Source organism: Dipodomys merriami, unplaced genomic scaffold (genome assembly GCF_024711535.1).
Source record: "Dipodomys merriami isolate MVZ:Mamm:240054 unplaced genomic scaffold, mDipMer1.0.p SCAF_31, whole genome shotgun sequence".
In the NCBI taxonomy this organism is placed as follows: domain Eukaryota; kingdom Metazoa; phylum Chordata; class Mammalia; order Rodentia; family Heteromyidae; genus Dipodomys; species Dipodomys merriami.
The window spans coordinates 12287989-12315471 of NW_027204604.1; the positions used below are offsets into that span (position 1 = coordinate 12287989).

Below are 27483 nucleotides of genomic sequence, written 5' to 3' on the forward strand. Positions count from 1 at the left end.
AAAAGATGAAAGCATAAATGTCTATCAAGCTGCCATGTTCGACGGCCCTGCGCTAGACTGATGCAGTGAATGCTTTTTTTTTTTTTTAGAGAAAGCAGAGGCACAAGTTAGTGCCTCATCCCAGTCTCCTGAACCTGTGTGTAGGTCTGTGTCTGTGTGTGCGTGTGCACATGCCCATGCACATGCGCACGTGCACATATGACAGTATTGAGGCTTGAACTCAGGGTCTACTGCTTGAACCACAGCTCTACGTCCAGCATTTTGTGGTTTATTGGACATAAGAGTCTCTCAGAGTTTCTTGCCCTGGCTGGCTTTGAATCATAATCCTCAGATCTCAGCCTCCTGAGTAGCTAGGATTGCAGGTGTGAGTCACTGCTTGATCTCTAGCTTTTTTACCTAAAGGCTGGAGTGCCTGAGACACACCTGTACTTCCGGCTTTTTGCTCATTAATTGGAGATAGGAGTCTGGTGAACTTTCCTGGCTGGGCTGGCTTCAAAATATGACCCTCAGATCTCAGCTTCCTGAGCAGCTAAGGCTACAGGCATGAGCCATCACTGAATCTCCTAATTTTTTTTTAATCTCCTTCTGCCTCTACCTTCCAATATCAGTTTGACTTAGAAAAAGGGGTTGGAGAATAGCTCAGTGAGAGAACACTCGCCTAGCGTACATGAAGCCTTGAGTTCCATCCTCAACATCACAAAATAAGTAAATGAATGAGTGAATGATGAGAGAATAATTTTTAAAAGAAAGGCAATCATTCCCTGTCTTAACTCACTACAAAGTGCAGGAAAGCTCTGATTCTGAGACATGATTCATCAGAGCTGAATCCCCCTGCTGCTCTTTCCATAGAACTGGGCAGATCAAGCTGAGAGTAGAGTTGGGGCGGGGGGGGGGGGGTACCATGGAGTGCTGTGGGGGCTGGAGGCCCTCCCAGCTGGCTTGCTCTACTCTTCTGCACAGCCGCCTGACTGCCTGTTGTTGGCATTGGCCAAGGTGCAGGTACTCAGAGCTGCTTTGGGTTTCTTCTCTTCGGCATAAGATAGTAAAGACTTTCTGACTTCCTAAGGCATTTCTCAAAACCTCTTTCCCACCCCTTGCTCTCCTAACCTCACCTTCTCATCTAGGAATTGCCCGAGCTCTTGGCTTAAGGACAGTGCTTCATTCTGTGTAATTCCCTTCATTTGCACTTGATCCAGTCTAGTCAGAGCCCTAGACACTATGCTTTGTGTTTGTTGGTTGGTCATGAGGCTTGAACTCAGGGCCTGAGCACTGTCCCTGAGCTTTTTTGCTCAAGGTTAGCGCGCTGCCAATTGATCCACAGCACCACTTCCAGATTTGTCTGAGTAGTTTATTGGCGATAAGACTCTCACAGACTTTCCTGCATGGGTGGCTTCAAACCACACTTCTCAGATCTCAGCCACCTGAGTAGCTAGGATTACAGGCGTGAGCCACCACACCCAATGGCCCAGTACTTTTCTACGCAATGATCAAGTCATCCCGTTTGGACTAGCGACATCCTCTACTCCAGTTCTATACTTGTCACATGCCCCATGGTGACATGTAGGAGCTCTTCCTCACAGACACTCATTGCTGCCTGTCTATCAGAAGACAAAACTCAGAAACCATAAAAACAAAATGTCAAGTTGCCTTGTACAGTACATTCTAGGCCAGACCCCAGATAGGGCGCAGGCCTTTGGGCCAGCATGAATCCCCGTCAGCCCCTCTCATTTAAATAACGTTCTAATTGTAACCAGGGCTTTCCCATCCTAGTCCGCTTGCTCTCCTAGGTTATCTTTGAATCTCACTCTAAGACGATCAGTGCTCCATTTTCTTCCCTTGGGACTTGCTGCCAGGAAAGCCTATTGGTCAAGCCAGGATGATGACAGGGAGATTATTTTCCTTTTGTGAAAACAAGAGAAGCCACTGAGCCCTAAGCCTCCACCCAGAGCAGGCCCAGTAAGAAAGGAAGTGGGTCACAATGAACACAAGGAGTTCCTGTGTTTTGTACCATGGCTGGGAAATCAACAGCTGAAATTCCTGATTAGGGTGAAGCAATCCATCTGGCTGGCCAGCCTTTCTTAGACTGGAATTTCTCCAACTGGGAAGAGAGAGGCAAAGGGCAAATCAAAGAGGGGCTGCTCTAAAGTGCCCAGCACCAGTGACCTGGTTCTTCTTGCTTCACTTCATACCAAAGCACTGTGCTAGACACAGGCTATGATAGACACTGTACAATGTCAGAAGTGACCTCTTGGACCTTTTGTTCAAGTTGAAATATGACATATAAACAACAACAAATCCATGGGAAATACACACGCGCACGCGCACAAACATACACACATACACACACACACACACACACACACACACACACACACACACACACACACACACACCATCATAGATATGTGAGGGTGGGAGCAATGACTTCTGTTTAAAAAATAAAAAACTCTAAAGGGCCCGGAACACAGCTGAATGGCAGAGCACTTGCCTAGCATAAAAAGGCCCTGGGCTCAATCCCCAGCACCACAGAAAATAATAATAATAATATAGAATCACTAAAACAAACGAAAGAAATGGCTAAGACTGTACAGAAGAAAGGATGACCTACGCTTTGGTGTGGCCGGGATGGAAGACTGGGTTTCCAGACTGCTTATCTTCTGTAGACTATCTGCAAACTGAACTGTGCCTTGGTGTAAAGGTTCCTGAAATTCAGAAGTCAAAGGGTTAAGAGAGCCAGGCAGAAATGGAAGAAACCCTGGGTTAGGTTTTTCCTCTTGTCCTTCCTTCCTTCCTTCCCTCCTTTTCTTATTCAGCCAGTTGTGGATTTGAGCCTAGCTGCAGTGTGCTCCTGGGTAATTTCCTTACCTGAGCCTCTGTTTTCTCATCTGTAGTGTAAGAACAATCAAGTCAGCCCAACATGTTGCTCTGAGAAGCTAAGGACCAGGTGCATGCTGGGTACCTTTACTAATGTGCTATTTACTAAGGCCATTTTCTGTTGTACTAGTGTGTCAGTACATCACCAATAGAACCATAGGAAAGGGGCAACATTGCCATCTGCTCCTTACAACACTGTTGAGAGCCACCAGGTGCCAAGCCCTGGGCAAGCACTGGGGAGACCTGGTCCCTGGGCTCGCAGCCCAGGAGGGCCACAAATGTGAATGCGACCATCACGCATAGATCGGTATGATTTCAATTCAAATGGAGACCAGAACCAAAAAGATGGCTCTGCCATGGGAGAAGCCCAGGACCGCTCTGGCTGCGGTGGGAGGCAGGGGCTGGTGAAGATGGGCAGTGAGGTGGTGTTTCTGGTCCAGGCTTTTGCCAAGAAATCCCTGCAAGCAGTGCCGTTGTTTCAGGACAAGGGGATACCTGAGGGTCACCCAGCTCCCCGTGGAGGGATCTGAGCCTCAAGTGACCAGGCCTTCACCCTGAGGTCTCTGGTGAGGAGTGAGGTAACCCATATTTCAGGCCCTAACCTCTCCCTTTCCCCCATGGACAGGAGAATTAGCATTCAGAGGTAGGCAATGCCCCTCTGGCCTGGCCCAACAGAGCCCTGCCCAGCTCAGAAAGCCTTGTCTCTCCTCCCCCACTGTTTACCCACTCTCTGAGAGGCAGGTGTTGGGAGGCAGCTGTTCTGCTCTGTTCTCCCCAGATACAGGAGCACTGCCTCCCCTGTGGCTGCCATTGTGCACAGGAAGCCAGAACAGACTCCCTCCCCACCCCCAGTCACCCCAGCCACCAAATAAAGAGGGTACAGGAAACACCTGGAGGGGAGGCCAGCTGACAAGGGAAGGCCCTGCCCCAGAGAAGAAAGGGTTAGAAAGTAGGGTAGGCCTGGAAGGAGCTAGAAAAGGTGGGGGCTGAGCTTTCATTGTGGGCTCTTGGCATCCACTAGCTGCTGAGAACTAACAGCTGAGTGTACTCCCCCTCCCCCTCCCCACTTACCCCCCCCCCCCAAGACACAGCGCAGGACTGTCCCTGCCCCAACACCAGCTTCCCCAGGGCCAGGGCAAGAGCCATCACCCAGAAGGACTCCTCGCGGGCCACTTCTCCTGGCCCTCAATCGCTGGTTCTGAGTCTGTCTGGCCCAAGGAAATGTAAATCCCTCGTCCAAGCACAGAAACAGAAGCCTGAAGGGTTGCAGCAGCCTGGGTTTATGAAAGCCTCCGCTTATTCTGAGCTTACCTTTGTGTAGAGTTCTATCCACATCTGTCTATTCACTGACTTTATCTCTTGGTGGGGTTCAGGGTAGGGCAGGCTCCACCGAGAAGATGAAACCCAGCCCAGCTCTCAGTGTCCATCTACACTGGCGTGTAGGCTAGGCGCTGGGCAGCTCAGGCCCTCCTTGGAAACTCCTGTAAAGGGAATGTTCTCTTTGGACCTGGAGTGGGAGGATGGGGTGGGGGAGGAGCCTTTGCCCCAAACCTACTTGTTGGCACAGCCCAGCTTGCTCATCTCATGCCTTTACATTCTGCAGCCAGGATACTCAGGCCTACTCTGCGCCAAATGGTGGGCACACACAGCGTATAAAAGGAAATAGGATCTAGTGCTATTACAGGCTATAATCCTAGCTGCTTGAGGGGATCACAGTTCAAGCCCAGCCTGAGCAGGAAAGTCCATGAGACTCTTCCCTCCAAGTAACCACCAAAAAAGCTGAAAGTGGTGTTGTGGCTCACGTGGTAGAGCATTAAAAAAAAATCTCAGGGACAGCATCTAGGACCTGAGTTCAAATCATCCCAGTAACAGCACACACAAAAAAGCTAATAAATAAAAAAGAAAGAGGGGACCATCGTTCCTGCCAGGGAGATGCAGATGCCTGGGGTACTGGTGGAGGGCGGGGGGTGCAGAGAAACCAGGCATCAACTGAATGCAAGGCAAGGCTTGCTGGCTGTATGCAGATATACGTCATTAAGGGCTGGAGTCAGGAAAATGTGAGCAGTTCCACCTCCATATAGCAAGAAGGCTATATACAGAGAACTATCCAGAAGAGTTAGCAGGTAAAGGAAAAATCAGAGACTCTGAAGACAGGCAGACCTTAGGCTTAAGCTCACCTCTACCCCTCCTTCTTGTTCCTAGAGCTTTTCGATTGTGAATTTGAGGTCTTTACCATTTCAGTGCGCTTACAGAGATTAGATTAGAGATACCATGGGCAAGGCACTGAGCCCAGTGAGAGTTCAGCCCAAAGTAGGTGCTCAGATCCTACAAGAAAGTAGTTCTGGGGTAGGATTTGGAACAGCAAAGAAAGGCAGCAGGAAGGGAATGGCATGATGGAAATGGAGAGTGTGTGGCTGTCCCCAGATGCTGTTGTGGTATTCAGATACAGCAGGGCAAGACCCAGACTGCGTGCCTGCTGGAAATGAAGAGAAACATCAAGGATTTTTTTTTTCCATTCCATCTGGAAATGGAAATGGAATGATGAGAGATGATTTGGCACGAATGACTCACATCACACATGAGAAACTGGCTCTCAGAGCAGGGAAAAGCCTAGTCTGAGATGTCAAAAGCAGCTACTGCATTCATCATCTCTTTTCAGCCCTGCTGCTGGGCTCCTCAGTTCCCACTTCCTGTGCCCAGCACTGCCACCACCTCCTGCCAGCCAGCCTCTAAATTGGCATTTGAAAGGAAGATTCCTGAGGAGAGATTTGGAGACCCACCACAGCCAAGGTCAGAACCTTCCCCCGGGACAGCCCAGCCTTTCTCTCTGGGTCGTTACTTCCTGGATAAAGCCTTGTAGGGAGTTAATTAATAACTAAGGTTCTCTTAAATTAAGGTACTAAGTGTCTCTACCCCTCTAAGTGACATTCGCATTTCAATGACAGGTGCTTTAAGTTCTAAGAGTCTTAAGATGCAATCCTAGCCCCCCAGGCAGTGCAAGGCAGATTTGAGCTGGAACTCACTATCAATTTTTGAATGGACAAGCGTTTTTTTTTTTTCTTCAACCTCTGATCTAAAATTAAAAACCTTTCATCTACCAGTCTATACTCTAGGCAACTTTGACATTTACTCGTTCAACTGGTATTCACCAGTTGCTCTGGCTGTAGATTCAGGGTTCTAAGGACAGGGACAGATAAGAATGGAGCTTCACAGAAACTTAAGAAAAAGCCACAAATCTGATCCTGAGAAGGATGGAAATGTCACTGAAACCTTTCCTGGGAAGATGGCCTGAAATCTTGAAGGTGAGAGTTAATCAGGCAAAAGGAACTGAGAAGCAAGGGTCAGGGTCACTTGTCTAAAACACTGATTCATGGGCACCAGTCCACAGCTGTTTCATGCCGAAACCTTGGGAGAAGCAGAGGCTCCCGTGTATCCTTCATTCCATCAGGAACATTCCAAAATGTAATTTCCTAGTGATCAAGACCCATGACAGGGTAGCTTTGATGTCCTCAGTGGAGATTCTCACTCTCAGTTTGGGGTTGAGGACAAGAACCTCCACTCTCCCATTGCAGGTGTATCCAGGGTAGCACATTGCTTCAACAACAGTGCCAAGCAGGGCACCAGTGGCTCAGGCCTGTAATCCTAACTTCTCCAGAGGCCGAGATCTGAGGAGTGAGGTTCAAAGCCAGTCTGAGCAGAAAAGTCTGTGCAATTCTTATCTCTAACTAATCAGCAAAAAAGCTAAAAGTGGAGGTATGGCTCAAGAGGTCGAGCATTAGCCCGGATGCCAAGTAAGAGTGCCCTGTCCCTGAGTTCAAGCCCCAGTAATGGCACATACAGACAAAAAAAATTAAATAAAAAATAATTAGTTGGCCCGGTGCTGGTGGCTCACAGCTGTAATCCTAGCCACTCAGGAGGCTAAGGATTGTGGTTCAAAGCCAGCCTGGGTAAGTAAAGTCTGTGAGACTCTTATTGCCCATAAACTACTCAGAAAAAGCCTAAAATGGCACTGTGGCTCAAGTAGCAGAGTGCTAGCCTTGAGCAAAAAGAAGCTCAGGCATAGGGCCCACTCAGGCATAGGGCCCAGGGCCCAGAGTTCAAGCCCCGGGACCAGCCAAAAAAAAAAAAAAAAACAAAAACTTGCCATCATTAGAATTTAGGGAAATGCCACAAAAAAGTAAGCCTTTCACAGTTTCTCTAGAAACATCACATTATCTTGTCCTTCTATCTCAAGAGACGTCATGAACAGTGAACCAGAGCTAAGAAAGTAGGCCCTTTTGTAGATAAGACTGGAGCTGGCTTTCCGGGTTTACTCCAGCCTCTGTCCTGTCCTCACTCACCGACTGGTGCCCACAAACTTTAAATAACCCCTCCCTAAGAGTGCAGGTAAATAAAGTCATTTCAACTCCAACCTACCCAGCTATTACCTCCTCTTATCTGATGTGCCCCAGGCTGCGTGTGGGGTTTACTGGACAAGGGTTGAACGAAGGTCCGCCCTTGTTTGTGTCAAAGAGGGTGGAGATGGCTAAAGCCAGGATTCTGTTGGGAACAAAACACAGAACAACTGGAGAGGCGGGTATCTATCAAAGCAGGAGCAAGCCTGGACAACCAAACCGAAGAACTACAAAAGATGGCTGTATGAGGCTTTGCTAGCCTCTTAAGAGTCAGTGCAAATGTGTTCCTGGCCCATTTGTTTCTCTTCTGGGAAGGGAGAGCACATGGATATGACTGGGTTTGTGAGCACAGTTGCTATTGGAGGCCTTTCCCCCCCCCCCCCCACTCTGTGTGTAAATCAGCACGTAGCCCAGTTTGGTATTAATCCATAAGCAGGCCAGCGGAACCAACAAGGAGGTCAGGTGCCTGGCAAGGACTCGTACATTTCCATGGGAATGACAAAAGTCAGGCCAGAGTTCTTTTCACAACCTGTGGAGTGCCTTCTGCGGGTTATATCAGACAGTGAAGGTTTTTAGACATTAGCTTGAGATTCCTCTTTCTAGGAGGGAGCAGCCAGGTTGCTTAGATGCTGTTAACTAAAGCTCTTCTTGAAGATATGATGCAAGTAGACATTATCTCTTTATTTGTTTTAATATGGTGCATCAAACCCAGAGTATCCTTCCTTCAGCATCCCAGAGCATCTTTCATCTCGGGATGATTCTGAGCCTTGAAGACATGAGATGAACTTCTACATGGACCAACAATTCTCATTTCTTAAGTCTTAGAACGTGCCAGAATTAAGCAGCTTATGGTTCTGGCTCCATCATCATAACAACATTTTGAAAGGGAATTGCAAATGCAACCTGGGGAAACAGAGGTCAGATTGGCAACTTGCTCCAGATGGCCTAGCCAGTCTGATGGGGTGCAGCTGAGATTTGACCTCCCCTGGCTACCGGGGGTCTTAGCTCCTGGTAGAACTTACAGAACTACCTCACTGTGGCTGGAAACAGAACCCTGATGTGCAAGAAGGGGATCCAAACTAAAGAAGATGACTCCATCTTTCCAGCCCAAATGACCTTTCAGCTGAACTAATTGAGAAGAATGATTATCCTGGTGATAATTTTGCTCCCCAGTGATTGACCAGAAAATAGGGTGATCTGGATTCTAAAACCGAGAGAAGCGGGGCGCCTGTAATCCTAGCTACTCTAGAGGCTGAGATCTGAGGATCACAGTTCAAAGCCAGCTCAGGCAGAAATGTCCCTGATACTTCCTGATACTCTCCAATAAACTATTCAGAAAAAGCTGGAAGTGGTGCTGTGGCTCAAGTAGTAGAATTCTAGCCTTGAGCAAAAAATAATTTCAGAGATAGAGCCCAGGCCCAGAGTTCGAGCCCAGGCCCAGATTTCAAGCCCCAGGACAGGCAAAAAAAAACAAAAACAAAAACAAAAAAACAAATAAAAACTGAGAGAAGCTGGATGCCTATAATCCTAACTACTCAGGAGGCTGAGATCTGACGATCACAGCTCAAAGCCAGCCCAGGCAGGAAAGTCCATGAGACTATTATTATTATTATTAATATTATTAACTCTGGGTCTGGGCACTGTCCCCCAGCTTTTCAGCTCAAGGCTAAAGCTCTACCACTTGAGCCACAGCACCACTTTGGGTTTTCTGGTAGTTTATTGGAGATAAGTTTCATAGACTTCCCTGCCCGGGCTGGCTTTGAGCCACGATCCTCAGATCTCAGCCTCCTGAGTAGCTAGGATTACAGCATGAGCCACAAATGCCTAGCTCCATGAGACTCTTATCTCCAACTAACCACCAAACAACCAGAAGTAGAGCTGTGGCTCAAGTGGTAGAGCGATAGCCTGGATTAAAAAAAAAAAAAAAAAAACTACTGATGAAAGACCTGAGGTCATTTAATCTGCTCCACTGCAACTCTACCTCCAATAAGATAGGAGAAGCTGGAAGACACCTCTATTTTGCAGGGAGAACCAGTTACCCAAGAGCTCATTCTCCCTCACAGGCACAGACTCTGTTGGACCATGGATGCTGGTTCTCTTTTAGAAGACTGGACACTTGAGTCCTCACTATCTTTCCTTACCAGAGTCTGTGGAAGGAGCCAGTGCCAGACCCACAGAAGTGGGTTCCTCCTCCTTGGGCCTGTTTGTGGCAATCCTAAGGCCGCCTCCACCCCAAACTCCTTATCGAGAGTCGGGGTGGGCTCTTAATCTATGGCTGTCAGAACCTTGTCTGTTCTCTCTGGGGAAGCACATTATCATCCCCAAACAGCTGACCCAGCACAGGTCTCCAGGCTGGCCTTGTTTACTGCGTGAGGGAGCTAGAAGCGTACTGGACCATCCTCAACTGATGTCTAACCCTGAGGCCAGGAAAGTCACCACCTGCTGCTGCTCAGGCAGAGCCCCTGTTCCCCCAGCTGGCCCTAGTGACACTGGTCAGATCTAAACCCAGTGACACTTACTTGATCACAGAGCAGTCTCGTGTAACAGGAGTACAAGAGCCAAGAGTAACCTCAAGATAAATCTGCCCCTCTGCGGTTTCCCTGGCCTGAAGTCAACCTTCCCTGAATGTCAGGCTTCCACTAAACAACAATGTGTCCTTTGAGACTGGAGCTTTTTAGGAAGCAATAGAAGTGGCAGGTATGGTGGTCCATGTCTACGCTCAGCACACAGAAGCCGGAGGTAGGAGGATGGTGTGTTTAAGACCAGCATGGACTACATAGCAAGATCCTGTCCAAAATAAAACTAAACAACAAAAAGGACAGATGCAGCTGGGAGCCAGTGGCTCATTCCTGTAATCCTAGCTACTCGGGAGGCTGAGATCTGAGGATTGTGGTTCAAAGATAGCTGGAGCAGAAAAATCCTCATGAGACTCTTAACTACAATTAACCACTCAAAAATTGTAAGTGGAGCTGTGGCTCAAGGTGGTAGAGTGCTAGCTGTGAACAAAAGAGCTCAGGGACAGTACCCAGGCTCTGAGTTGCCCCATGACCAACAACAAAAGACAGATGCCAACTTTCAACAGCATACCCAAGAGAATAGCATTCTGTGATGGGCAAAAGAATGCATGGGTCCAAAGTCTCTTTGCAACCAAAAAAGTAGGCCCTCTCTGCCTCTGAATGCAGGAGGCAGCATGTCCACTTTTAAAATTACGTCCTTTAAGTACATGCCTAGAACATGTATCTCCAAAACTACAGGAAATGGAGCTCTTTATAAATTACACCCTGTGATACATGTTGGTACCCAAATACACAATTCTACTTATGCTAAGATGCCCTGTCCTGCCCCCCTTCCCAGCCCTGCACCCAGTCCTCCTCCCCAGTTCAAACACCCAGACTCCTGCTGACACAGCACACCAGCTACCCATCCTGCATTTAAATCATCTTGAATGAAATGCTTAAGTATAGCTGCCTCCTTCTCTATCCTCTATACTCTGGCCAAGAAATAACTAATCTAGGTCAAGTCAAAAGAAAATGTGCCTATGACCTCAGTAGGAACTGAGTCTGTATGGAAAAACTCAAGGAAAGCCAGGCATGGTGGCTTAACCTGTAATCCTAGCCACTTAGGAGCCAAAGATCAGAGGTTCATAGTTAGAGGCTAGCCTAAACATGTAAATTCATGACTCCATCATAACCAAAGTCTATGTGAATGGTTGAACGTCTGCCTGGTGCATGCACTAGACTTGAATTGGTATCCAAATGACAGCTGGGCACCAGCTGAAGACCTCCAGGCTGCAGCAGGATGTGCCTACACACCACTGCTTTCTCCTGAGTCTATGTGGTGGCCAGCATGTGGCAAATGCAAGTTGTGCTTTTAGAATTTCTGCTATTTTTCCCCCTGCATAATTTCAAGCCATAGTTAAAAACCAGTAGAACCCAGAGATACAGAGGGCTGATGCACATGCTTGCTGAAAGAATAAATGAGCAAAACTTAGTATCAGACTAAGGAACACCCACATGGGGAGGGGGCCCAGCGACTGTTACCATTTTGTATCCCCCAGGAATAGCAAGAAATAACAGCAAGGAAGGAAATACAATGGCCCCCACCGCCTACCCAGATTTCCTTCAATTCCATGACATCTACAGGTTGTCGGTGTGTAAGTATAGTGAAACAACAAAACACAAAAGGGTGGATCTGAGAGGAAGATGTCAATCAGCAGCCTGGGAATTTTACCTTCTCTACACCAGAAGATGTCATCTGCTACTGTTTTTATTAAAGTAACAAAAGAAAAAGTACATTTGTCATTAAAGCTGTACATCTTTTTCCCATATAAAAACACTATCATACAATTAGTAACCTTTTGTCTTTTCTGTCAGAATAGCTTACAAATGTACTACTATTATTTTCGTTAACAGGAGACAGGTCTGCTCAACAGTCCAGCTCTGGGGGAAGGGGTTGTTGGTTTTAAAGTGAACATCAATAAGAAGAGAATCAAGAAAAGATTAAGCGTGAGACCATGAGGCTGCTTCTAAAAAGACAGGAACCTGTCTGCAGACAGTTGTGACAACACAGTTTGCACATTTCACAGCTTTGTTTCAACCCACAGGCCGGAGAACAGTTTTTGGATCTGTGGGCCCAGAGTTAGAGTTAACGTTAAAGCAATAAAGGTTCTACAAGCAGGGTCTACAATGGCAGAGGATTGCCGGAGAGTGGAAGGGCGGGAAGGAAGAGGGGGAGTTTGGTAAATAGCACCTTTGAGACAACATTGATTAGAAAAGGGAGCTGGTGGTAGGGTAGAGGAATGGCGTGGGGAATCTTCGCTGAGGGGCAGGCAGCAGGAAGGGGGAAGCCAGGGTGACTAGATGCTCTAGCTGTCCTTTTAAAGGTGATTTTGGTTTGGGGAACTTGAGGCTTTCTTCGAGGACCCCTCATCAAGGTCACTGAGAACTCGAAGGGCAAGGATTTCTTCCCATCACAACAGTAAATATTGCACAAGTCAATAGACAAATCTGGATTTTACTGAGGGAGACAGCCACCTCTCCCGCAGGTGCTCTGAGCACCAGCGAGAGAACGCAATGCCCGAGGTTTGGCTTTTTAGTGTCAGCCCTGCAAGAACACCAGGCAGACCTGCAGAGCACGAGGCTCTCTTCCTGCAGCCCAGGAAGGCCTGCGACTCTCCCAGGCCGGCCAGAATCCTCCATGAGAGCAAAGTGTAGGTTCCCCAAACCCACTGGGTGATGTGGAGGTGCTGGGAGCCAGTTCCCCAGAGCCTCCTGGAACCCCAGGGGGACATATTGCACAGTGGTTGAGAACTCTTGGCCTGAAAAGCAGGGTAGCTTGGTGACTCAAGCAGATGAGAGACAAGAGGTGAGGAGGGCTAGGGGAGTGTTGTGCTCTTGCAATCAAGGCAGTAACGAAGGACCCGGAGTCCCAGGTAGCTTGTGAGCCACCTCTCAAAGGAGTAACATAGCAGCATCAGGACTCTCGTGTGGTTCCCCCAAAAAAGGGTTTGGCCAAAAAAAAATCCTCAATGGATACTCTTTGGGTCCCAAAAATTCCATTGCAAATCACCCCCAAAATTATTCACCATACATACACACAAAGCAGCACATCACAAAGCAAAAGACTTTGTGTAGAGTTGCCCTCTATCCTAAAGATCTCCCATCACTGCCTTACACATGATTTTCCCACTCAAAAAGCTTTAGATTCCTGGCTGGGAAGCAACCTCTACAGTCACCTGAGGGTAGAATGAGACATGATTTCAAGACAAGCTGCTTAGAACAGAAAGGAATAGGGGACGGTCCTATCACTCTGCCCAGGATCCACACCATCAGAAAAAGAAGAGATTGGGCAACATAGTATTATATTAAGTCCAGGCTTTGAATGGCTTGAAGGCCCTGAGTAAGAGAGGATCCAGGCATTGCAGATGTCCTGGTTGGGAGAGAGAATGAACTCTTCTCCCCCGCCATCTACCTGCCCCCCCCATCCCAAGGCTGAGCCTGACCTCTCAATCACAGTTGTTAACCTTGCTTGCTTCCTCTCCCAACCTCCTGGGGTGTCAGCTAGGCTTCACCCCTCAACTCTGCTAGGCCAACTCCCAACTACTCCCTAGGCAGTTACTGGCTCACAGACCCAAGCACATATATTCTCTCCAAAGGCACCTGGGGGAGGCCACTTCCACGCAGCCCCCATTAAGGATTTTTCTTTTCTTAAAAAAAAAAAAACTTTTGGTTTTTTTTCCCCTCTTTTCTTAAAAAAAATAATATATATCTCTATATAAATAGCTCTTCATTTAAAAATACAGTTCCCCAGGTTGAGGTATGGTGGCCTATTGTCACGGCAGCATGAGTACAGTAGAGTGCCGGGGCGGGTTGGGGGCGGCCATCTAGCTGGAGACCGCCATCACGTAGTTCTTCGAGGGGCTTCTCCTGCCCAGCATCATTTGGTTCTTGCAGGTGAGAAGCCCGTAGGAGGCGGCCACCGGGGCCTCCTCGTAGAGGACACAGATGGAGCCATCCTCCCCGATGCGATAAGACACCTCATAGGGGTCCACCCACAGGGTCAGCTCGCTGGGCAGCAGCTGGTGCAGCTGGGGCTGGCTGAGTCCGATCTGGCTGGCCACCTTGCTGATGATGGGGTCCATCTTGTGGTTGATGCGGATACAGCGGTAGCCTGAGCCCTTGGCCGGTTTTTCTGGAAACCAGTGGTGTTTGTAGTGCTCTGTGGAAGTGGGACAAGGGAGAGATGCCTGGTTAGAAGGAAGGTTTCAGATGCTACCACCAGAGAAGAGCGAGGAGGGTGGAAGAGGGGTAAAGGAGGTTGAGGATTATAGAAAAGGAGGAGAAAGTTCTACTTGCAGTCCTCCTGAAACAATCCTGCCACTTAGCACAGAAGATTTTAAGGAAGCTTAAAAAAGAAAAAGAAACAAAAAAAAGACCCCTCCACCCTTCCCCAGACTGGCCGGTGTGTCCTGGAACTCGCCAGGGGCCAAGTGTATTGCTTTTGGCACATTCCCAGATTATGGAGGGAAGGGTGTGCCTGGGGCCGGCATGTCCAGGCAAGGCCTCTGGAGACCTGGGAGTTGATTTCAAAAGGCCAGACGGCTGCCAGCATTGTTAGGTTCCCAACGAGACACAGGCCTCATGCCCAATACCCAGTGGGCCCCCGCCTCCTTTCAGAGTCAAGAGCCTTAGCAGGGGTGAGAGTTGAAAAATGGATTTAGATGACCAGCGTTGTTTCCCCCAAGGCGCAGCTCTTTCAGAGATGGCTATCTCTGCCCGAGATGGCAGCCAAGCAGCCAGAAACAGCTGGGAGGCAGGACGGTCCCCAGCCTCCCCAACACACAGCTCCCAGCCCGGGCCGTGGCGACGCGGGCTCTTCCTACCACAATAGGGGTCAGATGACTAAAAGGGGCCGAGGAGAATAAATACAAAAGGGGCTCGGATTCCAACTTGGACCGAGGGCACCGCCGGCGGACGGGCAGGGCTCGGCGCAGGCCCGCACGGCGCAGGACCCGCAGCCAGGGCTCCCAATTTGGGCAGGAAGCGGAAAAAAAATGCGCCCTAAAGACCCCCTTCCCTCCCCGATCCGAGGGGCTTCGGCCCACACACACCCCTCAAGGATCTATCGGGGGAGAGGAGCCCTCGCTTTCATCCGCGGGGACCCCCTTTTCCGGGGTCCAAGACGGGACACTGGAAGATGAGGGTCTGGGCCCCGGGAACACCACGGACAAAGTACAGGGCTGGTGGATCGGAGCTGGCGAAGGGGTGGAGGGAAGATGGGGAATGGCAGACGGCCCGGACACTGGGGGGGAAACTGAGTCTCAGCTGTTCCAGGGGGTGTCTCGGGCAGGAAGGGTGCCGCGCCCCGGTGGCGCCGGGGCCCCGGACGTGCGCTCACCGGTTAGTGCCTCCTGGAGCGCCCCGCTGAACACCGCGAGCCTCTGCTCGCTCACGCACCCGCGGGTGCGCAGGAGGCTGGACAGGAAGCCCACGGCGGCGGCGATCTCCGGGAGCATGTCGGTTCTCTTCCCGTGGCTCATGATGTCGCGGCTGCGGGAGCGGAGAGGGGGAAGTCTCCCGTGGACGGAGGGTAAGGCTCGAGGACGCGTCCGCCCGGCCCCGCTGGGTTCTGCCCGCACTTTCCCCGGGACGCGCCTTACATACCGCTCCGGGAGGCGGGGCGCAGACGGCGCGCCCATTGGCTGCCGTCAGCGGCTTGGGGGCGTGTCCTCCGCCGTCCCGCCCCGCCCCCTGCACCGCTCGCCCGTTCCCTCCCCCCCTCCCCGCGCCGCCCCCGCCTCCCGGCGCTGAGGTCATCGCCTGCTGACGTCAGTGCTGGGAACCGGCGCCGGGCTCCCCGGCCCGGCCTGGGCCGGCCCGCGGGCCCGGTGGGCGGGGAAAGCCGGGAGCCCGGGGTGGCGGAGGAAGTTGTAGGCTGAGCGCCCCACTCGCGACCTCCCACCCAAGGCTGGGGCTCCCGGCCACCTCCTCCGGGGAGCCTTCGCCGATGCCCACACGCGCCTCCCGTCCTCTTCGGTCACCACCGCATTTCCCAGCCGCCCACGGACCGAGCACCGACCCCGACCCCTGGTCACCATTTCGCCCATTTGCAGTGTTCCTTTCCCCCGTCCTGATGGGCTGCTCTCGGTTCTTCAGCAGGGAGAACCGCGTTCTAGTTATTTCCATCACCTCCCCCCCAGCCCCTCCTCCCCAGCAGCTCCTAACATCGTCCCGCAGTCTCTGTGCGGGGGCTGGGCGGCAGGTGGCCGGGCTCCTGCCCCTCGGGTCACCCCGCAGCTCCCGCTTTCCTTTACATGTGGAGTGCGCTGCCCGCTCGTTGCCCATTCACTCCCTTCCTCTCCCGCCTCCCTCTCCTTGGATAAAGCCTTTGTAAACACAGGCTTCCCAGGGCCTCCGTGGACAGCTGCTGAGTGGAGCCGACTTGTAACCTACCTTCCCCCGCCCAGCCCAGGGCCGGGCGTATACTCAGAGCCCTGGTTAAATGTGGCCTCTGGAAATTCCTGTTTTCCGTGAGTTCTGGTTCCTTGGGCACCTGTGGAAGCAGTTTTTGGTCCTTCCCCCCACCCCCCCCCCCCCGCAAAGCCTTGTCACCCCCCTTCCCTGCCTTTTCCCTGCCTAGGTCACCCCTGGGTCTCTCAAAATGAAGGAGGCTGTGCCACAGCTTCTAAGATCATTCTGGGCCCCAGCTTCCAGCAAGCAGAAAGGGAAAGAGGGTGGCAGTAGCCACCAGCCTTAACCAGCCCTACCCCGACTCCTGAAGGCACAGTCTTCGGGGCTTCCACCCTGAAAACCTATACTGACCACACACTTGTAAACGGATCACACAGGACATTTACTGTCACAAGGAGAGCTTGCATGTTACTTGGAAACAGTTATGATATTCATATATCCCTTGTTCTCAGGACAACCTAGATTGTGTGTGTGTATGTGTGTGTGCACATGTGTGCCAGTACTGGGGCTTGAACTCAGGACCTGGGCCCTGAACCTGAGTTTTTTTTTTGTTTTTGGTTTTTTTTTACTGAAAGCTAGTGCTCTACCACTTGAGCCACAGCTCTACTTCCAGCTTTTGATGGTTAATTGGAGGTAAGAGTCTCCCAGAGTTTGCTTCCTGGGCTGGCTTCAATCAGGATCCTCACATCTTAGCCTCCTGAGTACCTAGGATTACAGGTATGAGCCACCAGTGCTTGGTTAGGACAATTCAGATTTAAAATACTCTTCTCTACGGTTTCATAGGACTAATTGAAATTCTCTGTGATTGGGCATTCACGCTGTCCCTGCGCTTGCTTGCTCACTGGCTGCCATTCAGATGAGACCATCATCTCTTCTCCACTCATTGATGAGCAATGTATACAGAAGCAGTGACCATGGAAAAAGATAAGCCAGAGATGCATCAAAGCAAAGAAATTATGTGTCAGCAAGGCTGGAACTGACCAAGGCCAACCACCAAGGAAGCCAGGCAAAATAGGTCAAAGTATAGACTGCTGATCAAGGTCATTCAAAGCCCAGCTGTGCACACTAAACATCTTCCTGTGTCTTTGACAGGGATCCTGTGTTCTAGATCTGATATTCCCTAACCAGAATGGACAAAAAAGTTGGTTTATTTTACAAACCATCACTCCATTAGTGCCTTAAGCAATAGAACCGTGGTCCTTATGTAAATCAAGTCCCACATGGGTCCCTGGAACTGACATTCCACATAATGATAAGCAGAGGTGCAGGTCCAAGTGTGGGGACAAGAGCTGGCAGGGGGCCACCGCTGCCGCCTCCTCTACTATCTCTGCCTCCTCATTGGAGGATCTGAACACCATACAGGGAGAAGAAAAGCCACAAGAAGGGGCAGGAGGCCCCTGCTTTATTCTCATCCTCATTCTTGTCTAGCTCCAAGTCTAGGAAGAGGTACTATAATGTGTGTGTGTGTGTGTGTGTGTGTGTGTGTGTGTGTGTGTGTGTGTACAGGCTCACACACATGCACATACATGTGCAGAGGTATCTATGTGCCAGTACTTGGGGTCTGTACTCTTGCTTAGCTTTTTCCACTGAAGGCTGGCACTCTACCATTTGAACCACACTTCCACTTTCAACTTTTTTGATAACTGGAGATCAGAGTCTCACAGACTTTCCTTCCTGGGCTGGCTTTAAGGGCCTTGATCCTCAGATCTTTGCTTCTTAATAACTAGGATTACTGGCACGAGCCACTGGGGCCTGGGTGAGGAAGAGTAATTTATTCTACACCCCAGGTTCCCAAGTCACAACCCAATGCCATTGTGCCCAATTCAGGGTTCAGGTTCTTGAATCAGTTTCTCAGAAGAACAAATAGCTGACAATCATCTCAATTACTTTTGAAATTTCCTGAAGCTGCTCCCACATGGAATGGACTAGCATCCTAAGAAGCTCAGAAGTCCACATTTCCCTCCTTTTCCCACACACCTCTTGCTCACAGCCTCTGTCTCCTTGTACAATCAAGGTGTTCTTTGGACTTTGGAGCAAGAAGAATAGGTCTTTCCCCCCTTCCCTTCTTCTTGTCCCTCTTTTTCTTCCTCCAATTTTTCTTTCTCCCTCTACATCCCCAATGGTCCCGAGTTGAATTTTGCATATTACATGCTGATACACCTTATTTACTTGTGGCTCCACCCTCTTGCAGAGTTGTCTTAGTTGTTGCAGAGGTCTGAGCAGACTTCAGTCCCTACCAGAATTTTGGGTGAGTGGATGTGGGAGAAGCGGGGATATGTCCGTACTTGAACTCAAGACCTCTTGCTCTTGCTTAGTTTTTCCACTCAAGGCTGTTGCTCTTCTACTAGTGAGCCACAGTTCCACTTCCAGTTTTGGAAATAAGAGTCTCACAGACTTTCCTGTCCAGGCTGGCTTCAAACTGTGATCCTTAGACTTTAGCCTCCTGAGTAGCTAGGATACTAGCCATGAGTCACCAGTGCCCAGCTCTATCAGAAATCTTGGTGCCATGTGACCTAATGTCTCCTCTGGACCTGGTCCACCCACCTGTATGTCCTCTTCAAGAGTGACCACTCTCCTTTGACCAAACCACTCAGAGCTAGGCCCTGTGGGACTAGCACACAAGCCTGGCTTTCTGCTCTCTCATCAGGCAGTGCTAACTGGATCATCATTATATGTGACTTCTGTGCAGCTTGCGGGGGACTTGATTTGGTTGCCAAGGTTACCGGCCAGCTTTCTGACCAGGCATGGAAAGAGAGGCCAATGAGGTTTGTGCAGGCAGAGGCAGGGCTGAGATATTCTGAGAGGGTGACGTCAGCTCCCTCCTACTCGCTGCGTGTGTAGCTCGGTTGGTCTCTGTGTGTCACCGTGGGCAGGAGGGTGGTAAATATATTTTAATGAGTGTGTGTACTAAATGTGTGCATACTAAAAGGTAGGTGGGCAGGAGGGAACATGGATACACATTTGTGGATGTTAAATGTGCGCCTCTTCTGCACTGCTACCGCCCGTGGCTCAGTGCAGGGAGGACGTTGCTGGGGGGGGTGTTTTGGCGGTGTTTGGTACAGACACTAACTTGATCTTTCCTTTCCTTAGGCAACACTTGTGACAGCCTTGTTGTGCTGTCCAGGGCTGATAAGAAACATCACCCAGGGGGGACCAGATGCTCCTTCATTGCTTCCTAATCAGGGTAGAAAATACTTCCCACACCTATGCATCTCCTTCCCCATCACTCCACCAACCTCAGCTGCCATCCACTGGGGTCATTTTTTTTTTCATGACATTCAATAATGGAGATTAAGAGGAGAAAGTCAGACACTGGGAGCTCACATCTATAATCATAGCTACCTGGAAGGCTGCGATGGGGAGGATCATGATATGAGGCCAGCCTTGGCAGAAAAGGCCAGAATACCCCTTCTCAACTGAGAGTTAGATGTGGTGATACATGCCTGTCATCCTAGCTACAACTATGAGGCCCAAGCTGGTAACTGAGCGGGAAGAAAGCCCCTATCTCAAAAATATCCAATACCAAACCATGCTGGAGGTGTGGCTCAGCAGAAGAGTCACCTAACTGGCAAATGTAAGATGCAGCATTCAAAACCCAGCACAATTTTTAAAAAACAGTCAAAAACAGTGTTGAAGAAAATGCTTGTCTCTAATACCTGCTCCATGAGGACGCCAGGAAAGTAAGGATATGAACTGTTGATAAAATTTCTGTCTTGAAACTTCCCTCAAAGGGAACTGAGAGTAGAGACAAAAATAGAGCATGCAAAGATGATTGGGGGTGGGGAGACAGGTGGAAAACTACCCATCTGGACTAAAGAAAAACTCTGGTAACACACAAATAAGCAAAGGGCTTCCTCATCCGCCCGGTCACCACGAAGTTCAAGTCCCTAAGGATCACTTTTGAGAGTCTATTGAGGACTGGAAGTGTTTGGAGCTAGAAAGAAACCATTCGCTAGCTTGTTCTGAAGCTAGAAGCAGCTTAGAGAAATCAGCCAGACCAAAAGCCCGGAAGTCAGGCCACAGAACTTCCTGATAAGGCTCTGTTCACTGGAGGTCTGCTCCCTCCAGGCCGGGGCCTGTCAGACACAGGACCCTAGCAGGAAGGAATGACAACAGCCACAGAAGCTGGCCAAATGAAGGCTGAAAGCTCCTCTCCCAGGTCAGGACAGACTTGGGAAGGGCTGGACCTCAGTCACCGCACACATTTTCCAGATGCTGGGCAGTAATCATGGTGGTGACTGCAGGCTGCCCTTTCTCCTAAGACCAAAAAAACTTTTTGTTTTAGCTTCCCAAAACTGATCTAAAAAGGACAAGAACAGAATCTTTGGGAGCTCAAAGGTCAAGATTTCCCTCCTGCCAGGTGCAGGTGGCTCATCCTTATAGTTTCTCAGGCGGCTGAGATCTGAGAATATAGGTTCAAAGCCAGCTGGAAAGTCCAGGTGACTCTTATCTCCAATAAGCCACCAAAAAGCCAAACGTGGAGGTGTGGCTCAAGTAGTAGAGTGCTAGCCTTGAGCAAAAATATCTAAGGGATAGTGTCCAGGCCCTGGGTTCAAGACCCAATACCAGCACACGTGCACACACACGGACAAAAGGAAGAAAAAGATTTTTCTACCCTTTGTCCCTCTTTCCTTGGCATAGTCAAGTTGTACTTTGGATATCATTCCTGTATTTACGCCCAGGCTCGGGCAGCTCACTAAGCCCTCAGCGGGCATGGGGCCTGTGGGTCTCTACAGTGTAGCTCACTGCATTTGTCTGGATACTTTTTCTGGCATCTCATCTGTGTGGCTTACAACTCACGAGAGGCCTGCAAGGCAGCGTTGACTATAGACAGATATTGTATGGTCTGCTTAGTTTTTAAACATTTTCCAACTTAGTTGTCACATTTTAACTACAGGAAGTATCGTGTTTAAAAATCTACAATTACGGTTTCTCTTTAAAAGCCAGAGTCTCTGTTAACACTCATCCCACATTCCTGGTTGGCAATGACTGGCCCTGAAGAGAAGGGAATCTTCCCCTGCACCCCCAGTCTGCACCATTTGCTGTTGCCTTTCTGCTTCAGACAAGTTCAGCAGGCTTCATTTGCCATCTATTATGGATGTAAGTTGGGGTGGTTATTGTTCTTAGAATCGTAATTATGATTACATTTAATCCTCATTTGCATCATCTGCCTTGATCCTCTGAACTAATCAAATTTGCTTCTCCTGACAGAAAATAAGTCCCAAATATAATCTAATTCAGCTTTACTGCCCTGTTTCCCACTCTTTTAGTTTCCAGTGAAGAATCCTTGAAATCATTTTGCTGTCATATTGATCTTAACTCTGAACAAAACAAAACACTTTTCTCCTTTTCCCTGCTTTGGACTTGTTCCTCCCTCTCAACAACATTACTCTTTGTTTTCCTCCTCTAAAGACCTTCGATGGCTTTGCATTGTCAATTAAAATTAAAATTCTCATTAAAATTTGTTGTGTTTAAAACCTATGGGACTTAGGATTGGGGGAGGTTGGTTTAAAAACCAGACCCAGCAGTCATTGCGTTTCCTCTGCAGAGGCCAGGCCTGGGATTGGGGTGTTGCCCCCATAATGAGAACCAGAGCCTTTTGGAGGAAGTGGCCTGCTGTCCCACTCAGCTCCCTGTGTTCAAGGCCCCCCTCTTCCCCCCCCCCCCAGCATTAAGTCCTCACTTACCTGGCCAGCCTGAGAGTTGCTCCATCCACTCCTCTCCTCCGCCCCCCCCACAACCCCCCACTGTGTGTGTGTTGGGGGCAGACTCCCCCAGTGCAGTTTGAATTGACTGGAGACAGGGGGAGGACAGGCCTGCATCCCAGCCAGACTTCTCAAAGCAGTCATCCTTTGTCACCTCAAGAGACCTCATTAGCCAGAGGCCATGTCCCTCTAAATGTGGGCGAGACTTCTTTGATTTCAAGACATGAGGTGCATTTGGACATACTTGTTATTAAGCCAGCTGACCTGGATTCTAATCCTGAAACAGACCACCCATTACCTTAAGACAGGGCAAGCCTTTTATCTCTTTCTCTCCATTTTCTCATCTTTAGAATGTTGATAACACGTTACTGGGTAGTGGGAGACAATATGTGAAAAACAGCATGCACCAGGATGAGTAATCAACTGCAGCCCTTATGATTGTAGACTGCAAGAATGTTTGCAGAAATTACCTGCACAAACATACTAATTTTTCAGATGAAGGAAAGAAGGCCCGAGATGGGACAAGACACCCTACCTCACAGCATTGCACGATGGCTCCAGATCTCCAACCCCACCTAGCATCCTTTCCACTAGGCCACGTGCCCACCTGTCTTATGACTTCATTCATTCATTCATTCATTCATTCGTCTATTTAGTCAAGGTTTATTGGGTATTCTCAGTGCCAGTCTTGGGAGACACAATGGGGGATTGGGAGTTGGTCTCCACAGTCTCTTGGGGGTAGGTGTTGGAGACTTGAGAGCAGGAGGTAGTCACTGATGGAGGATGGAGAGACTGGGGACCCAAGGGATGGATGAGTGGGTTGCTTGCACAGATGTTGCCTTTCCCCAGGTGCTGGCAGGAACATGAATGGAGAGCAAGGTTTAGCCCCACTGGGCCAGATCTTCAGCCAGCAAAAAGGAGTGGGCTAGGAGGGCCAGATGCTGACGGGATGGGGAAAATGGCATATGAGAGCCTGCTGCCCTGGAAGAAGTGTCCACAGAACAAGTAAGACGCGGGTGAAGCAGGAAAGCAGGCTTCCCTTGAGAGAGCCCTGGGTGTAGGGAGAGAACAGACAGTCTCAGCTGATGCCAAGAGGTGGGGAAATGCTTCAGCGGCTGAGGGCATGGGGTGGGGGTTCCAGCTGGAGAGGATGCCATGGCAGGGATGGGAGGGTGTCTGGAGCAAGACACAGAGCACCAAAGCCACAGTGGAAGATAAGAATGGCTGTGCCAGGGGCTCATGCCTGTAATCCTAGCTACTCATGAAACTGAAATCTGAGGATCACAGTTCAAAACTAGCCTGGGCAGGAAAGACCATGAGGACTCGTATCTCCAATAAACCATCATCAAAAAGACAGAAGTGGAGCCCAGGGAGAGGAGAGGGGTGAGGAAGAATGGTCATCCTTTGAACAGTGAGATGGAGAGGGATGGAGGGATGGATGGAGGGAGGGAGGCACGGAGGGAGGGAGGGAGGGAGGGAGGACTGAGTCCTGACCCCGAGCCTTGGAGACAGAAACTGAACCCAGGCTCTCAGAACAGGATGTAACACTCAGGTTGATTGACAAGACAGATAAGAAACTCTCCAAGGATCCCCCAGTACCTTGACTGCGGGGTGACATCATGTCTTGGAGGGAAAAACCCTCTAAAGGCCTCCTCACAGCCCCCCACCCCAACACTCTGCCATTTTGTCTCCACAGCTCCTTCTTCTGGCCCAGTGGGGGAGGGACAGGAAGTGTTTTGGTTTCCTTCAGCTTGTCACAGAGTCGAGGCTGGCTTCATGCCAGGACATGTTTGTGGGGACACACAAGGACAGCTCCTGCTTCCCCAGGGGCATCTACAGCCCTGAGCACTGCTTCTTCTCCGATGCTGAGCTGAGTACACTAGCGTTCTCAGGCAGGGAACATTCTGGGTTCCCTTCCGCTGATTTGCAGGCCTGGCTCTGTGGTAGGGCTGTGCAATGGAAGGAAGGAACCAAGGAAGGAAGGGAGGGAAGGAGGGGAAAAGATGGAAGGAAGGAGAATGGATGGAAGGAAGGGAAGGAGGAAGGAAGGAAAGAATGAAAATGAAAGAAATGAAGGAAGAAGGGAGGGATAGAGAGGTACAGAGGGAGGGAAGAGCTGGGTGCTAGTGGCTCACGCCTGTAATCCTAGCTACTCAGGAGGCTGATATCTGAGGATCAAGGTTCAAAGCCAGCCCGGGCAGGAAAGTCCATGAGACTCTTATCTCCAATAAACCACTAGAAAACCAGAAGTGGTGCTGTGGCTCAAGTGGTAGAGCTCTCGCCTTGAGCTGAAGAGGGCAGGGACAGTGCCCAAGCCCAGAGTTCACGCCCCACCACCGCCCACCACCGACAAAACAAAAACAAAAACAAACAAAAACAGAGGGAGGGAAGGTGGGAGGGAAGGAGAGAGGGAAGGAAGAGAAGGTAAGAGGGAGGGAAGTGAAGTGGGAAGGAAGGGGGGGAGGGAGAGAGGTAAGAAAGGAAGGGTGCTGGGGGTTTAGGAGAGAGGGACTGGGAAGTGAAGCAGGAGCTGGGGGAGGGGGACATTGGGACAGATGGTCAGCCCAGGTCCCTGGTGGTGTGTGAGGCTGACTCTTAGGTGTATCAGAAGAGCAAAAGGGTGGAAATGATCTGCCAAAAGCCTGTTGTCCTGGAGCTTCCTCAAGAATGTGACCTCCACAGAGCGGAGCGGAAGGTGTGACCACAAATTCAACAGGGGAACACATGGACTTGGGGACAAGAGCAGATCTGATGCTCAATTTATTACCTCTTGCCAAACTTTGCAGGCAGACGCGTTATAAACCTCATCTCCACTCCCAGGGCGAGCCTACTTATGTCCAGACAGAAAACATGAGAAGAGGCTCTGGGGCTGCTGGAGCTTCAGCTGGGCTATGAGGAGATAGAGCTCATACACTCCTGGGGCTGGGTATCTGGGCAAGCTTGTGATGTCTGGGTGCTGGGACTGAGTATACCAGTGATGGAGCCAGAAAGAAGGATGAGAAGCTGGGCACTGGTGGCTCAGGCTTGTAATCTTAGCTACTCAGGAGGCTGAGATCTGAGCATTTTGGTTCAAAGCCAGCCAGGGCAGGAAAGTCCATGAGACTCCAATCAATCACCAGAAAACCAGAAGTGGCATTGTGGCTCAAAGTGGTAGAGTGCTAGCCTTGAGCAAAAAGAGCTTAGGGACAGTGCTCAGGCCATGATGGACCAAAAACAGAAGGACAATTTCAGCTTCCCTGCTCTGGGCTCTGTCTTGAATTTCCTGACTGCATCATAGGTTCAGGTCCAAGGAAGATCAAGCATTTGATTTACATGGGCTAAAAGCAGTCCAGAGAAGGAGAAAGATGGCGGAACTGGGAAGTTCCCCTCACTGCGCCTCAGTGTGCTTATGTATACAGAATATACAGGCCAGCAGGTCCACCCTGGCTTTCCCTTATCTGTCCTCTCTGGCCTACTCTGAGGACACCCTGAGCCCAAATGGAACACACCATCACCTGCTAGGGAGAGAGAAATCTCCTGGATGCCAACCCCCCATAACCAGTTATAGAAACCAGTCCCATCAGTCATCCTTTTGAAATACCTCCTACTTAGGCCCAATGGAGGCCACAGGCCCCTAGATCTCTGTGGGCTTTTCTGCCTGATGTACTTCTCTTCATAACCTTTGTTTCTGAGCTCCTGTTAGGCATTACAGTTCATGTCTAGACCTGAGATTCCCTGAAGGCGGGAAGAGATATACATTTGTGTATGCAGGGGGAGTTCCAGAACTGGTGAACTTTCATTGAATCAATTATCTCATGAAGAGATAGAGCAAGAGAGCAAATATTATTCTCATATTATTGAAGGAACATAATGTACGGATTCATAGGTGGATGAGGCCGGGGATGTAGGTCTATGAAAGGGTGCACAGGGCTGTGGATATCCACCCTAGCGATGAGTATATGTGTGTGCACACACATACACACAACAGGGGTGAAAAATGATTCTAAATCTGACTTTGATCATTGCTTCCACTAAGAATCAGGTATGTGGATGTGGGTGTATGTGTTTTTTGATTACTAATGAGTGGTCCAAGATGCTCAGTCTTGTTCTCAGTCTTGAACAATGGATGGTCCACAATGAAGCTTACACACTAACCTATAAATTCCAGTGTGGAAGTTGGTGAACATATTTTGGAGCCATATTGCCTGGCTGTGTTATCTTAAGCAAGTTATCCAAGCTCTTAGTGTGTTTATCTATGAAACAAGGCTAATACTTGCTCTGACCTCACAGTTGATGGAGGATTAAAGATGTTTATAGAACTAAAGCAATGTCTAGCATATGGTATAACTATTAGTTCTTCTGATTTATACTTTGCTTACTTTCTAGAAGAATTTGTGACAGCTCAGAATAGAACATAGTAAGGCCCATACAAGAGAGGATAAATTACATGTGCATATTTACATTCTATAAAGTATTGTAAATTCATAATAGGAAGAGGGCAGAAGTATTTGCTAATTTGTTTGAATTGGATCCCTAAAATTTGTCTCTGAGATTTGAGGAAGTCAAGGCAAAAAGGAAAATGTGTAATACTGCTTTTATTTCAAAATCCAAGAAAACATTCAAATTAGCCTGTGAAGATGCCTTCACCTATCCACACAATCTTCAAGAAGACAGTTCCTAAATGGAACTGCCTTGGGCAAAACAGATCTCCAGGCCAAGACATTGAGGAGGAAGAAAAGTTTTCCCCTACCCCATTCCCAGGGCTTTGAACTCAGCCTCCAACTTGCTAGGCAAGCACTCTCCCACTTGACCTTCTGTAATTTCTCAGCTAGTGTCTCAAAAAAGTCTCAGGCTGGCCTCAGACCCAAATCCCTCCTAGGCTTCTCTGCCAGTTGGGATTCACAGATATGTATGCACATCACCATGCCCAGCTTGTTGGTTGAAATGGGGGTCTTGATCACTTTTTGCCTGCACTGGCCTTGAACTACTATCCTCCTGATTTCTGGCTTTGGAGTAGCTGCGATTACAGGTGTGGAGGACCCTGTCTGGATGGACTTTTTTGAATTGCTTTGGATTTCCCATCTAGCTTTGAATGAAGTACTGGGTCCATCTTGCCCAACTTTGGGAGCAGTTGACCTCAGCTGACACACAATTCACCCTCTGAGGAAATGGAATGACATCCACCTCCAGAGGGAGGTACCTTCCTGCCTACTGTGCCATCTTGTCTCCTTCTTGGCCAGCCAGAAGATCCTCCCTTGGCAGGAATTCTGTGGGGTTCAGAAGCCAGAGACTTGGGAGAAGGTGGAGGAAGGATCCTAGCAGAGATCTGCCTTGTCTGGCTGGCCTGTGAGTCACTACCACTTCGTGGGTCATAAATCAATCACCGGATCTCATGATCTGAACACCTTTTGTCCTGGAGTTCAAAGAATGGAGATTTGGTCCCCACCCTCAGAGGTGGAGGGTAGGGGCTGTTCCTGCCCTCAGGACACTCCAAATTCTAGAGGTGGGAAAAGCATCCACTTGAAGGACACAGCTGGGCCAGAATGTGGGCAAATGAGCCGT

The 27483-nt window shown here is 49.5% G+C and overlaps 1 protein-coding gene across 1 annotated transcript; it reads right to left on the bottom strand.

Annotated features, from left to right (window-relative positions):
• Positions 1-11516: 11516 nt before the first annotated feature.
• Btg2 (BTG anti-proliferation factor 2) lies at positions 11517-15387 on the bottom strand. Its single transcript, XM_070041779.1, has 2 exons — positions 15165-15387; positions 11517-13985 (listed from the first exon to the last, which is right to left on the bottom strand). Exons 1-2 carry the CDS (start codon positions 15304-15306, stop codon positions 13651-13653), a joined length of 477 nt encoding a protein of 158 aa, XP_069897880.1. The 5' UTR covers positions 15307-15387; the 3' UTR covers positions 11517-13650.
• Between the last annotated feature and the right edge of the window lie 12096 nt (positions 15388-27483).